Genomic DNA, 16,601 nt, shown 5'->3' with positions numbered 1-16,601 from the left:
GACCATGTATAAGTGGAAGAATAGTTTATATATGTTTTTTCTTGATTTGACCATAGATGGAGCTATTACCAAGAGTCTGGTCAGGCACTCACTAATGTACAGTTGACATTTTTTATGGGGATCTTTACACAATTCTTTATATAGTCAACATGGAGAGGGGGAGACATAGGGATAACAGTGGTGTTCTCTAGAAGTGTAGTGGCCTAGTAAAAATGTCTTAACTGAAGCTACTGGTATAAACACTGCCTAGGTAAGATCTTCAAGACGAGGGGGAAATCTCACTTTGCTTATGAATATTAGGAGCCAGACCAAGACTGAAATCCAGGTAGTTCCACTATGGGACCTTCCTAATGGTACTTCCTACCAATCACTCTGCGATGGGTCTGCGTAGTCACTGTGATCGCAGTCCTGATCACAGTGGCCGGTTCGCACACGCACACTGTGATGCATACGCATGCGCAGAACGCAACAAAAATGGTGAAAGATCCAGCGCTCCTTGAAACAAAATTACTTAAGCCGGTGGCCCCCACATGAATCATTCAGTACCAAGCTCCTAGGTGAGGCACTCCGAGCATTTAAAAAAAAAACTCTGGACGGCAGTAATATGGTCCACGTTTCAATGCTGTAGCATTTTCATCAGGACATTTCCTAGGAGCTTGCTGTATGTATATATATATATATATATATATATATATATATATTATTTGGGCAGGGCATAGCGATGGGAAGGGGGAGAGGTGACCTGGACAGTGGCGGTCAGAACAGAGGGGGTCAGGGCTGAACAGAGTAGAGGATGGGATAAGGCAGAGCCTGTTGGTACTCAGAAGAGAAATAGAAGACCAGAAAGCAAGCCTCATTTAGAGGACAAGAAAAATAAAGCAACAAAAATCACTGAGTAATAACAGATGCAACTGTATATAATAATAACTAATTAAATTTGTCATTTTTATGTCTTTCTATGTGATGTGTTGTCAGTTTCTTATTGGTCTGTTGTGGCAGATTGTTTGTACTGCTTCTATGGAAGTTTGTTTTGGCTGTTCACTACTGGTTTTGTTATTTGACCAGTGTCATGGAAGCGGATCAACTTATCAGGAAGTTATGGCATGAAGCAGTGATGGTCACACCTCCCTTTGATGACTTCATGTTGTGGGGCTATATGAACAGACTGGGGTAGCCTGTTGTTTGTCTTGATCCCCAAGGGGATTGAAATGTCAGTGTTATTCTAGTAAGAGTGTAGGCGCACACCCCTTTCAGCACTGGCGGAAAACAGCATGGACATAAAATGCACTTCATAAAATGAGGCCCTCGATTGCTATGACAGTAAAAGAGCTTAAAAGTTCAATATGTTGCCTTATATCTTGTACTGTGGAATGTCATAAAGAAAAAAAAAGATTTAATCACATAGCGGAGTGCACCTGGTTTTGCTATTATAAGAATGACTGCACAACCAGTGCATTAGTGACACATCATTGTGCCTCATATTGTAACTGAAAAAGTTCATTGCCTCATACAGAAGTAGACCCATCTGCACAGTTTTCTTCCTCACCTTGGCGATTGAGCTCTAGCAGAGTTGGGCCGGCTGCTACCGAAATCCTTGCCACCGTACAAGTGCCACACCACAGAGATCTCTCTGAGAACTATGCGTGTCTCCGGTACAGGGAATTTAGCTGGAGGCTTTAGCAAGTCAGTACTGCCTAGTGGGCGAGAAAAGTGTCCGTCCTTCACCAATATGGGGCAATCCACTAGTTTTCTAACCACAGGCTCTCCATCTTTTGGCTATGGAAGGAAATATCACAAAACTTTAAATGTGGGCTTAATACCCCAAAATGCACAGCATGCAGTAGGCAGACAATTACATTTCTGAGTGTTTCAGACAGACTGTACCATTAATACTCACTGGCACACCAATCCCTGGGGCATCAAGGATACAGAAATCATCCGTGTCTGTCAGCTCACTGTCTCCGCTGGTGTCTGAGCCCCCGAGGCTCTCCTGTGATACCCGTGAATCAGGAGGTGGAGGAGATAGAGGACTGGTCTCACATCTGTTCCCTGAGGCAGCTTCTTCAGGGAAGAGGTACACAGACACAGGGGAATTCTGCCGGAAAAGTGGGTCTCCTTGGAAAAAAATAAAAAAAATAGAGTGATGGTATAAGTGGGAAGGTCAGTGCTATGATACATGTACACAACACGGTCACTTCACCCTGCTACACACCTGTCTCTGAATGCTCTCTGCTGCTCCTCCCTGTGTCTATTAGAGCGTCAGTCAAGTCTCCCTGGTTAATTTGGGCGGTCTCTGCTGGCAAACACGAAGGGAGTGAGGATGGACCTTCTGGAGGCTAGGAAGAAAAATATATATATATAATTATCAGGATTATTGTGTTTTATGTGTTGGGACTGATGAAAATAACTGTTTAGAAGTAAGGTTTCTTCTCACTTTACTTTCCTTAACATGCTCAGTTGAAGACTGGGCTATTCTCAACAGCACCCCTTCTAGCTGACTCTATTACTAAAGTTATACTTATCAACTAAGATCTATTACATGCTGAAAAAACAGTAATAATATCTATAGCAACACTTCATTCCCTTATCCTGCAGAATTGCTGAGCACAGTAACTGCTGGTCTGAGGTGGTCCTGCTGTTTTCCCTCTGGCTCTCTAGAATACATTAGTCACATGGGCCTCTATGGCTATACAGACAGAGCCATATATCTCTTCATTCTTCAATTTATTAACACATGGATCAATAACGTATTATAAAATCACATTGTGACGTTCTAGACATCACCATGTCTATTTAGATGACTGATGTGCTGCAAAAACACTATATAAAAATAAAAAAAGTTTGACACCAGAGGTTAATTGGATCAGTAAGCATAGTGCACGTTTGGCCAGAGTAAAAACAAACTCAAAACCAAAAAACTAAATGTGATACCACCCGGGAGCAGTGCACCCAGTTCCTAAATGAAATCAAAATGAAAAACTAAAATGACAGGAGCAGGGTCTGGGTGCGGTTGAGACTTTGGAGTTACAGTATATACGTGTATATTAGGGCGAACGTCAGAAGTTATCTAAAGTTGACATGGTCAGGCTAAAATTCAACAATCAGTGTTCAGTGAGAGAGAGAAACTGAGACTTGCACACAATGGAAAATATAAAATTAACATTTTGAAAGACCAAAAAATTGTTTGGTTACCAAAACGTAAACCTGCCTGGGAGACCAGCCAAAATAAACATTTCCTCCCCAGAAAGCTTATCATTTTTTATATAGTGTGTCACAGCTATAGCGGCGAATACATTTGGCTTTAAGTATTTGTTTTATAACTCAAAATAATGAAGGATGAAACATTACGTGTTAGTTGTGGCTCCCAATTAGATAAAATCTTTGGAGGAGAATACAATACTTAACTGAAATGATGGATTCAGCCCTACTGATGTCAGTGGACCTTTCTACTTGTTCAAGCCGCCTACTACTCCACTCATAAGCCAGTTAAGTACACAATACTTCTGCCAGGCTGATTTTAACTCAATGGATTCCATTCAAAAGGGAGGACGCACAAGCCAGGAATGTGAAAATAAATACAAAATTCCAACTGCTTTGGGAGATGTCATTCTTACACATCTGGTGTGAATATATATATTAACACAATGTACTGTATACATTTTATGTATGGCTCTAGACCAGGTGCAAAATAGAACATGTGTGTTACAGTTTATTTGCTTGAGAATTAAAATACACAACTGGACCATATATAAGTCTCATTACATAGGTTTGGACATTAAGCGTATAATTAGAAAAATGCTCAAATGTCTATCTGGTCATTTATTCTCTGTGAAACCTTCAGCACTGGACTGTGACAAGAGATGATCACATTTACATATGGGTCACTATACAAAGTCTTCACGCTCACAACTAGCCAGTGTAGCACCAAACTGGTGCAACGGGGCAGCTGTGAAACATACTTTGAATAGATGAAGCATGCTTAGGATGCTGACCTAAGGCTTTGGTGAAGGCATTACTGGAAAGACTACTTCTCTTTTTTTTTTTGCTTGATTTATAATTTCTCTCTCTCCATGCGTGGTACTTATCATACTGCATTGCAGTGATACAGTAGTTAGCAACTTATCATTCTGCACATGTTCCACTACGACTTCTTGTCCACAACTTTTTGTTATACCTGTACTGCCCAGTTGCTCCTCCCACCTGGTGTAAAGGACATAATTAGTTGCTGAGTTTGGTTGCAGCCTTCATATTGGTGGCATACATGTGAGCCCATCTTAAGCTGGCGATGTGTACCTGGAAGATATGTCGGCCCGACATCATACCTCGTGTACACATCGAGTGATGTAATGAACGAAAGAACAGTCCCTCATTCCGTCCTTAATTACGACTGTGGGAGCATGCCTGGACACACTATCGGAACGATAGATCGTTCAATGGATCGCATAGTGTGTACCCAGCTTTAGATCATCAAATGTGATACCACATATCATGTAGACTCAACCCGAAAGAAAGAGTAGTGCCGTGTAAATCCAACATCACTTACACTCAGCATATAATGGATCCCAATTGTGAAGTGCAACAGAATGTGCTGGTGTTACAAACAGTACACAGATGTAAATAAGAATTGTACTGAGAGTAACCTCCAGCAAATATACAGTGCCTTGCAAAAGTATTCACCCCCTTGGCTTTTTTTTTTGTTACATTACAACCTGTAATTTTATTGTTATTTTTTTAATCTGAATTTGATGTGATGGATCTGCACGAAATAGTCTAATTTGGTGAAGTGAAATGAGAAAAAAAAAAATATAAAATAATCTTTATAAATAAAATTCTGAAAATTGGCATGTGCATATGTAATCACCCCCTTTGATATGAAGCCCCTCAAAAGTTCTGGTGCAACCAATTACCTTCAGAAGTCACATAATTAGTGAAATGAAGTCCACCTGTGTGAAATCTAAGTGTCACATGATCGGTCAGTATAAACACACCTTTTCTGAAAGGCCCCAGAGGCTGCAACACCACTAAGCAAGAGGCATCACAGCATGAAGACCAAGGAGCTATCCAAACAAGTCAGGGGCAAAGTTGTTGAGAAGTACAATTCTGGGTTGGGTTATAAAAAAAATATCCAAATCTTTGATGATCCCCCGAAGCACCATCAAATCCATCATCATCAAATGGAAAGAACAAGGTACCACAACAAACCTGCTAAGAGAGGTCCGCCCACCAAAACTCACAGACCAGGCAAGGAGGGCATTAATCAGAGAGGCAGCACAGAGACGCACAGAGACCAAAGGTAACCCTGAAGGAGCTGCAGAGTTCCACAGCAGAGATTGGTGTATCTGTGCATGTGACCACAATAAGCCGTACACTCAATAGAGCTGGGCTTTATGGAAGAGTGGCCAGAAAAAAGCCATTACTTAGTGATAAAAATAAGACACGATTTGAGTTTGCCAAAAGGCATGTGGGCAACTCCCCAAATGTATGGAGGAAGGTGCTTTGGTCAGATGAGACTAAAATTTTACTTTTCGGCCACCAAGGAAAACGCTATGTCTGGTGCAAACCCAACACATCCCATCACCCCAAGAACACCATCCCCACAGTGAAACATGGTGGTGGCAGCATCATGCTGTGGGGATGTTTATCAGCAGCAGGGACTGGGAAACTGATTTGAGTCGAGGGAAAGATGGATGGTGGTAAATACAGGGATATTCTTGAGAAAAACCTGAAGTTTTCTGTTATGTTGTCCTAAATGTTGTTTGATTCACAATATAAAAAAAAAACACAACGTCACAGTTGTAGGCATGTTCTGTAAATGAAATGATGCACACATTCAAACAATCCATTTTAATTCCAGGTTGTGAGGTAACAAAACATGAAAAATGCAAGGGGGGTGTGAATACTTTTGCAAGACACTGTAGGTTTACATATCATGATATTCTAGTTTTGACTCTTGATACAAATGAAATGTAATAAACTGTTCCATACAAGTTCATGTACTGTAAATTATAGGAGAGCAAATATAAAAATGCTAATTCATTTACACTCCTGTGCTTTATGCACAAAAAGGACAAAGATAACGGCAATCACAATGTAGAATTTGGAGGTGCATAGTAATCATGGCAAGAGAGAGATGGGTCAGTGTTTTATACAAGGTATATACAGTACAACATCATGTATAAATGTAAACATGCAATTAAATACAGTGTGTTATCTCCATATTGTTAATATATAGAACTCCAATCATGGTTATTTAAATCTAGAATACCTGGACTTGCTTTCCTTCCTACTATTCATTTTCCTTCAGACAATGGCAATGTGTACGATTTATCAGTCTTGCACATTACATCTCCTTTTTTGATAGTGACTACAAAACAGTTCATGCAAGTCCTCTTCCAGCTCCTCTTATAAATTCTACCAATGGTAAATAATGGTTAGCATAGGTCTAGGACACATTACCTGAGGTTAAAAAGTTTCATTTTCCAACTGCATCACTTCCTGATGAAGCTGGAAAACTAAATGCTTTGGGAAGTAAACAGGAAATTACTAGGTATAATTGGGGGGAGGAGAAATCAGAGGCCAAGAGGAATCGTCATTATTCAGGTTCTGGCAATCAGATTCTAGCTTTTATTTATCTAATAGATTCTATAAAATGGTAGGCAGAAGCTGATTGGTTACTATGGACAACACATGGCGTGAGAAATCACCCCCTAAGAAACTTTAATTTCCTTCTCTGCAGGCATGTGGGCAAATGTCTCATGGTGGTGCCGGGAGGAAGTGACATTATTTAGAAAAAAAAAACAACATCTATATAAGTGTTTAAACATTTTACACACATTATAATTATAAGCAGACAACAGTTTCTCTCACTATTCAACTCAACAATCAGACAACTATTTACTATGAAATACAATAAACTTTTGTCTATAAATATACGGTTTTCCATCATTATGACAGAAAGCACTAGCAATTGAACAGAGGTGTAACTCTAATAGGGGTATTCAATATGGGTGCGATAACATAGTTTTTTGCGTTAATATCGCCCACTTTTAACGTTTTTGTGTTAATATCACTTGTTTTAGTTGTACACCGTATTCAATTTCAAAGACTTATCGCAGTTTTGAAAAGTCTTTGATAAAAAACGGTGATAACTTTTCACCATTTAATAGGTGTCGAAAAAAAGTGCAGAATTGGGGTTTAGGGGTGCAGGCTTAAAAAAAATAGCCTGCACCCCTGAGATTGACATTTAAAAAAGAACTGTGTCAAAAAAAGTTTACAAAAAAAATAGGGACACCCCAAAAAATTAATTTAAAAATTGGGGTGCAACAAAAAAAAATGGGAAAAAATTGTTAAACAATAGGGAAATAGGTTCAGGGCTATTCTGCAAGTATGCGACAGGTGTTTTCTAGAATAGAATTATAGCGGCAGGTGCACAAATGCAGAATTTTTAAAAACTTACTTTAGGGACATCAAAATATGCTAGTACCCATTTTCATGTACCCCAAATTTGATGGGACCACTTAAAAAAACGAAAAAAATAACCTAAGTGCTCTTCTGCATCACTTCTTCAATGTCGGGAAAAAAGCACCTGCTGCGGCTATTTAAATCCCCGACTTTCAATTAAAGGCTAAAACGGTGGTACCCATAGTGTTCCCCCATGTTTTTACAACTTTAGGGGGGTCTTACAATTATTTTAAGGAAAAATTCGTAACTTTACGCAAATCCAACTTCGGAGTTTCCCGTTTTTGTTAATTTGATATTGAATACGGGAATAAGCGGGAGCGCGCACCATACCTTTACGCAGAAAAAAACTCCGATATGAAACGTTAACTTCGCCAGGGAAGGTAACCTTTCATATTGAATACCTCTCTAAGCTTGATGGAGAAGATGAAATGCCCTCCCATACACACATACAGACTTCTACATAGCAAAGATGGAATGAAAAAAAAAAGGACACAAAAGTACACAATTCACACAGGGGTCAGTACAAAGGGAAACAGATATGGAACACACAATGCACAGAAGGATGTGGTGTTCCACGCAAAATCAGGTGGTTGTAAAACCCTTATCCATTCTCTCAGCCTTGACTATGGTCAACTCTCACTATATAGTCTAACCTCTCTGATATCTCCCCTCTATAATCTGTCCTAAACTGAGTAATGGGGCTGATCATTTTCTCAGATTAATAACGTATCTGGTATTAAATACAGGTATACAGTACATAATGCTGTTTCTGTGTAATACATGTAGGAACATGGTGTAAGAGTGTGCCTACTGTACATGTATTACACAAAAACAGCATTGTGTATATTCAATACCGGATTTTCCATACGTTATTAATCTGATAAGGGACTGTCTCAGGCATCAAAGGTCCAGTTATTTACAATTATTGGAAGCAGTATATTTTTATACATTTCAATTTTTGTATGTGTACTTTCGATTTTTATATTTGATAAATGTGATTTTTTTGCAAGTGTAAATGTGATTATATGTATTGATATATCTTATTTCTATAAAGATAATTAATACCAAATAGGTGTGGTGTTTGAGATTTTTTTTCTGCCATCTCAGGAACTTTAGAGTATATTATTTAATCGTTTTATTAGTGCATCACCATTCTTCTGTTGTGGCATCTCTGTATTAGGAATGGGCAGATACGAGCTCGCTGGGTAAATTTGCTGCTATTATTTATAATCATTTATCCATTGATAAGCACCCGGTCATCTTGTTTCTCCTCCTATGTATAGCCTCAATATGCCACACAGCGCGACATGCCTGGCATGAATGAGCCACCAGGTCCCGTGCAGCTCTGCTAGCATCAGGCTACTTTTTTTTGCAATGACTAGGACGCAAAGGAGAGACTGCTGATTAATTTAATATGGGACACTTCTATCTGTGTGCGACTGAGTCTGAACACTTTGTATACAGATTCAGAGGCTCAGGCGCACACAGATATACAAGAGTCGCATATCAAATTAACCAGCACAGTCTCCTGGTGTGTCCCAGTCGCATGGCATTGCAAATTAGACGCATGTTCAGCAAATAAATACGCCCAGCACTAGCAGAGTCTCATGAGACCTGGCGCGCCAAGAGGGGCTGTTTGGCGTGACTAAAGCAAAGATATACGCGGAGACATATGTATGTTCCCCTGACCTACGCCTCTGATCCACGTCGCCAATAAACCTTCCCTACTGCATCTCACTTCTAGTGCTCACCATCCCCATCATTCAATCTTTCATATGCTCTCTGCAAAACTCTTCTCTACTATATCCTACCCCAATACCCCCACCTGGTGCTACGCTCTGTGCAGTATTCCTTGAGCTCCTATTGTGTCAGATTAATGTAGAGGGAAAAGGCCTCCCTATTGTCTCACGCCTGTATCTCCTTCCACTGCACTTGTTATTTTTTAGTTTGATTGTATTTGTATAATGAGTGACTGGCTGACGCTGTATTTTTGCGTTGCAGTACAAATAAACGATGACTGACAAGTATAACTGATTATTTTTAGGTCTGAGCAAATAGCTGAAGACTAAAGTAACCCGTAACTATTCTATGGGCACGATTCTATTCAGCGCGATGTAAATAGCTCCGGGAGTGAGCTCCCGGAGCTATTCAATGCACCGCGCTGCCAAGTCCGACTAATCCCTCCGGGGATGAGAGAAGAAATCCGACAAAAGTCCCGGCGCGAGGCTGTTTTCTGCCCTTCGCGCCTGGAAAACAGCCTCGCGCCGGGAAGTTAGATCGGGGAATGCCCGTTATCGCGCCTAAACACCCTGTTTAAAGCGCGATAACGAGCCTTCCCCGACCTAACATCGCGATGAATTGAATAGCTCCGGGAGCTATCTCCCGGAGCTATTTAAATCGCGCTGAATAGAAGCGTGCCCTATGAGACTACATTTAGTAGGTGTTCCTGCTAGAAGTTAGAATAGCTGTAGAAAAGAGATACAATCCATTACATGAAGGCAAACATTTTTGTAGTATGAAAGAACTGTAAATAATTATTATTATTATCCTTTATTTATATGGCGCCACAAGGGTTCCGCAGCGCCTTACAATGTACATAAACAAATGAGCACACAAGAAAACAGTTATTAACAGTACAAACAATGCAGGACAGATACATGATTAATACATTGCTGCATAACACTTAGATAAGCAGCATGGTGTCAGCAAGCAAGGGTGGGGTACTGTTGTATATTAAAGTATAATCAAGTGAAGGATAAGCACATGAGAGAAGAGGGCCCTGCTCGTGAGAGCTTATATTCTAAGGGGAGGGGGCAGACAGACAGGGGTGACACAGATGGGCTGGATACAAGGGTGACAGTAATATAACATTTATGGAAAGGTTAGTTTAAACTTAAGAGGAAAGGACAATGAGTTGATCCAAATTTCACCAAGCCTCAAGATTTGGGGGCCACAACCAAGCTCCATTAGAGGGGTCAACTTGCTGCGTCGTTTGGTATGGCATAGTTGGAGTGGATAAGCAGATTGCATGAGGAGGTCAGGAGGGATGTGAGCAGCATTGGGGATCCAGGTACAGGCACAATCCATAGGCATGTTGGAAGTGTAGTGGTTTTTAAAAACAGTCCTTGATAGCAGGAATAGTTGATTTGTTAGTTTCTCCTTCTGTTCTCCTCCTGTTTAACTCCTGAATAACTCCGGCTTCAATTTAAAAATTCTAGTTACACTTTAAATTAAGCACTTCATATATAAGCACTCTTGCAAACGCAGCCGGAGATGTAAGTAATAAGTATGGCTGAAACCAGGTGTCCACACTAATTCTACCCCTCCCCAAACAGTAAAGGGTCAGCAAGCAAATAAACAAATGGTCAGAGGACAACCCACAAACACAGATACAGAGTAAATTCCTGCCTTGGTACAGATTTTAAAACTATATGAAATACTCTATAGTTAGATTACCTAGCAATTTTAAAGGCTGTGTAATAGAAACACCAAGCAGCAAGATATGTTGGGAGCAGTAGTTAGATTACACTTTAAATTAAGCACTTCAAATATAAGCACTCTTGCAAACGCAGCCCTGGCTTAGTAGCCCAAGATGTAAGTAATGTAAATAATAAGAGATACAGGTTGAGTCTCCCATATCCAAAATGCTTGAGACCAGGGCTGTTTTGGATAAGGGAATATTCTGTATTTTGGAATATTTGCATTTAATAATGAAATATCTTGGGAATGGGACCCAAATATACACACAGAATGCATTTATGTGTTATATACACCTTATACACACAGCCTGCAGGTCATTTTATACAATATTTTGTGGCTCAAACAAAGTTTGTGTACATATGCCTTAGACAAAGTTTGTGTACATCAAAAATCAGAGGTTTCATTATCTCAGTTATGCCAAAAAAAATCCGTATTTCGGAATATTCAGAATATTTGGATATGGGAGACTCCACCTGTATAACACACATCATACAGGAGTGGTCAGTCATCTCCATCCAGTCATCCTGTACTGGTAGGCACAGGAGCACACCCCAACCTCCCTGCTGCAAGCACACAGATAAGCATTCTTCCTTGTATGTTCCAGCTCAGTATTGGACACAGTAAATTATGTGATCTCTGCCTTTAATACAAAACTTTTGTGGGCGCATGATGTCAGAAAATGCCATTTGCACTGCAGAGGTGCATGTTTGTTTCTTTACCTCTTTCCCTATGCTTCAGCAGCAGTACTAAGACAAGAGGAAAATCTCAGGAGCCTCTGCAATCACTACTGTGCACATAGACCAGCAAGTCTGTCTTGCTTAGTACTGCAAGATGTCACTTTCCTTTTGCTGGATGTTGTCTGTAAAACGTTAACGTAAGTGATGGCTGACAATATATTTGCTGCTGGTCATTTTTCTCAAGCTTTCCCAGAAGTACAGACAGGAAAAATAACACTTGGAATAGTGAAAGAATGTTAAATGAAGGCAGGTGTTTGACATTCTCCTACCATGACATCAGCACGAGCCACTAATCTTTCTCAATGGAGAACTATTATTATGACATCACCTCCAGCTATTATTCATTCCCAGCGGAGATGTTATTCTAAAACATCTAAGACAGTTGATCTGTTAGTATATTCCGCTAAGATTTATGGCTAGTGGTGTTCTCATGACTTCTCTGAGATTATTAAAGTTCACCAATGGAGAGAGAGAGTCAGTGGGCACTAGTGGCATTACTGAGACATTAAGTGCAAGAGTAAACGGTGTATTCTTGCCTTCACTGTGAATAAGCAACAAGTATTACCATTATTATACTTTGCTTATAAATCACCAACATATTATGCAGCACTATATATTAAGTGAATCACAAACAAATTACACACAAGGACATGAATCGGTAAATAAAGTTAGCCCTGGCCATAATAGCTTACAATATGAACTGGTGTCATCAGTTGGCAGTTACCAGCAATGCTGCATAAGGTAAGTGGGTTCTCTTGTCTCTATATTCATTACACATATAAGCAGAGGCTCCAAGAGAGGGGCAGAAACAAAGTACCTGGTGGCAAAGAAGCACATCCACGCCCCCCAAAATGGTATGGTTACATCCCCTTCGCAAGAGCACAGCATCTATGAATGGTGTCCGAAATTCACAAAGTGGCATAGCCACATGTCCTACACAACGATGTCACACCACCTTTATACCGGCAGCCCCCCCGCATACCGGTAATCAGGTCTCAGCCCATGATTTTACAGCATAAACTGCACAGAAAAGGTTAATAAGCCATAAGAAGGTTGTTAAACAGAACACTGCAGACACACAATAGGAATTGGTATATATAAGTTCTATAAAAAAATAACGAGGCCTCTTGAGTGGGTTACACTGTTGCATAAAGTGTGTATATACAGAAGCTATGGGTGAAATTACTGTCAATTTCAAAGGTGTCGCAGAGATCTGTAACGCTGGATTGGTTGGGGAAACATACCGTATAATAAACAGGGATGTACAAGGTAGACAAAATAAATGCAGACCTTCAAACAAAGGGTAGGAGGTCTTTGTTCATTAGAGAGTTTACAATCTAGTGGGCACCATGTAAATGACAGATATTGCAAAGAAGCTGCCCAGTAGATGAAGTCACAGGATAATTTCTTGTTGCATCTTGGGACAAAATTAGTGTAGTAATCAAATAAGTTATTTACATTAACATGATCTATATTATAATCCTACAGAACTCAGGTCTTTGACGTACAGTGAGAGCCATATGGTGGAACGTGCATGTACCGTGTGTGTCCCACACTGAGTTCCCACTGCCAAGAATGATGAACACAATGCACTCACGCACTTTCCTCACTTTTCCAAACATTTGCCCATCACTGTTATCTCCTGCACTTTACCACGCCAGCTCAAGAACAAATGTTGTTTTTTTTTAATTCAATAATTTTTTTATTTGTTTTCAAGAAAAAATTCTCAAGAACATATGTACTTATGTGCTTTAATGAAAGAGCATAAGTCAAAAGGACAGACAACGAAATGACTAAGGGGATCCTTTGATCACCCAAAGAGATGTGCTCAAGAAGAATCCTCCCTAAAATGTACTATAAAAAAGTTGATTGAAATTTCTCGAGAGGTGCATCCTGGTATGAAACTCTGAGGAGTTCACAGGAACAGACGACTAGGGCCTTGCTAAACGAAATCCTTTATATAAGGAGGATATTGGTAATTATATGGAGGTTCATCATTATTGTTTATATTATAATTTATGGTATTCATAATATCGACTGATTACTTTCTTTTTTGGTGACCTACTGTATTGTTGTTAAGTTATTGCCTCTCTGATGTGATGAATACTTTTTTATTATGTTATTATAGGAATTCCTTTAGCTTTGTTATAATTTCTTTTGAATGCTTGATTAATTTGGTGAAAATGTATTAATTAATTGTTATTGTATTTATTACATTGGTTGGTATATAGGAGATGTACAAAAAAATTTACAAACTTGCAATGGCCCAGCCCAAGACCCCATCAGCTTTAGTAGTAAGTGCACAGCCGAACTGCACCTGAATGGGAGCGCATAGGCTTCAGGCACACTTCCAGTAAGATCACCAGGTCAAGGGATGAACAGGAAAAGTATTTAGGATAAGATATTAATATTACTGGCTGCATCCTTCCTGAATCTATTGCAGAAAAAAGGGGGGAAGCTGATGCACACTCTAAGTACTAAGAATAATAAATATAAAAAATATATAATAAACTATCAATTAGCATGGTGTTATATAGAGGTTCTTACTGCATGTTTGGCCAAAGATGTTTGCCCACCTACCACTTCACGGTGACCTCATCAGGTGGGTCCCTAACATCCCTAATGCTGACACATTGCATACATTTATCTAAGAGTTACCTGTAATAGTGCCCATTACATGTGTGTACTGCAATGCAAGGACCAATACTAATTAAAATCACCTGGGGCAGGTAGGAGACGTGCTAACCCAAGAGAAGGGGTCTCGCACCTTCAAGTGTACCTTAAATACACATACATGGGAGAAAAAGGGGGGGATGGGCTGCACAAACTAATTACAACATTATCAGAGGGGCTACCATGCTGAGACCTGTAGTTCTATTGCAGAAAAAAGCGGGGAAGCTGATGCACACTCTAAGTACTAAGAATAATATAAAAAATATACAATAAACTGTCTGCGGGACTATCGCTTCCATCCCCTACATTGATCCCCAAGAGAGCCATCTCACTTATTGCTGCCCGGGCATTTGTGTTTTGTGTCAGATTATTGCCTTCACACTTACACTAGTATATCTGTTCAAACACTACATTTATGATCCACAATAAATTTTATACAAATTTAGTTTATTAGCATCACCATTAACAAACATATCATCACATTTCTTCCATATGCATTCATAACTAGTTAGAAAGATACACACATCCCTCACTCACTTCTAGAATTATACAGTGTTTTTATTTACAGGTTTATCCTTTTGATTCCTGAGTTTATTTATATTTCACCTTTGGCACCTTTCTTTTATTTTTCACAAAAATGTATTCTATGTTTTTGAATTAATTACTTAATTTTATACATTAATTATTATCTCTTTGTGCTTCATATTCTTCTCATTATATAGGTATTTGTTGATTGTGTGCATAATATATTTGATTATAAAACTTTCAGTTTATATTTGATCATGGGTCATTCCTTGTCAATTAATCCAAATTTTTATGGCTTTTTTTTTTTTTTTTACCTTAGGTTTCCCAATTCTTATTGCACTCTCTATATTAAATTGGACATCAAAGAGGAATACAAATCTTAAATTCTACACTTTTATCTCATGTAGTTAAGGGTTTTAATATGTCAAAAATCTACTTTTGAGCATACATTCACAGGCAATGATTAAGATATTTTCCAAAAGCAAAAATTATTTTGCTTAGAACAAGCTTTCATTTTGTATAAAACATAACTAGGTTTAAAGAAGCCAACATTTTAAAAACAAAGACTCAGAAACTTTAAAAAAAGATAAAAAAAAACCCCCACATGAAACTGTGTTTATTTCTTGATGTTTTAAGATTATCCAACTATATTTCTAACTAGATTATCCAACTAGATTATTAACTACATTTCTAAATGGGATCTTATGTATTTATAGTAATATACAACAATTTCTAATTTTGCACTATGTTGCAGACAAATATCAAAAAAAAAAACAAAAAAAAAAAACAAACCAAATGTTGACAATTTAAGGGTGGATGACTGTATTGCAAAATACAATGGCAAACAAGATGTATGACATCTTTAGAGTTGCACGGGACCAGGCTTCCCACTTGTGCCAGGCATGTCGCGCCGCTTGGCGTATTGAGGCTAGATGTGAGAGGACACATCTTTAGATGTAGCGAGAAGAGAAGGAATGTAGACTTCTTTGTGGGACACTCTTTATAATATAGTTTAAAACAATGATATAGAGTAAAATATAGCTTTTTTGTTATTTATTCTCTAAAATAATCTTATAAAGATAAAACAACACAAACACATCTATAGAAAATGGTATTCAAGATGTAAACGCTCAAATTTGTAATTTAACTGACCTCCAAGATAGCACTTATTAAATAGGACAAACAGAATATAGAGTATAAAGAAGAAATATAAAAAATGGGAAATAACAGTAATATAGATTCAGAAATATCCCTTTATAAATATGCGGTAATATGTACTGTTATTTCTCGTGCAGCATAACTTGATTCCCCTGTGAACATAGAGGTTATATATAATCTGTAGTAATAATAGTCACAATCACCTTATGTGCATCAATTGTCAATACATCCAGAAAATTAGATTTATTATCTAACTTTCAAGTGAAGAATATTTCACACAGAATAACCTCACAAATACAGTATGTCCTCATATACAGATGCTGAATTATTATCAAGCAACAAAACTTATTGTGATATAATTATATATGATCACATAGAGGTGTATTCAGATTCCTATTTAGGATAAGATTTTATGAATTTCTATTCAATTACATGATTTTACTAATCAGCAGTTTTATATTAAATATGTTTATGCACTATATCCATTCCATTTCTTAATCATTCCATATTATGTGTTTTTAGCACTGTATATTTTATTTTCTACTGTTTCATATATATATTGAGGTC

At 38.5% G+C, this 16,601-nt stretch overlaps 1 protein-coding gene across 1 annotated transcript in view; it reads right to left on the bottom strand.

The window, feature by feature from the left end:
* The window catches only part of ATG2A (autophagy related 2A), a 169,536-nt gene that overhangs the window by 28,787 nt on the left and 124,148 nt on the right, over window positions 1-16,601 (bottom strand). Inside the window, exons 29-31 of the mRNA XM_088480016.1 lie at window positions 2,213-2,336; window positions 1,898-2,115; window positions 1,547-1,776 (exon numbers count right to left, since the gene is read on the bottom strand). Of these exons, the coding sequence (XP_088336142.1) occupies window positions 1,547-1,776; window positions 1,898-2,115; window positions 2,213-2,336 (572 nt within the window). The remainder of the gene's footprint in view (window positions 1-1,546; window positions 1,777-1,897; window positions 2,116-2,212; window positions 2,337-16,601) is intronic.

The sequence above is a fragment of the Taudactylus pleione genome, unplaced genomic scaffold (assembly GCF_031769625.1).
Source record: "Taudactylus pleione unplaced genomic scaffold, aTauple2 ptg000250l, whole genome shotgun sequence".
Lineage (NCBI taxonomy): Eukaryota > Metazoa > Chordata > Amphibia > Anura > Myobatrachidae > Taudactylus > Taudactylus pleione.
Note: the sequence above shows the minus strand (reverse complement) of the source record. Positions and strands in the feature narration are given on the sequence as shown.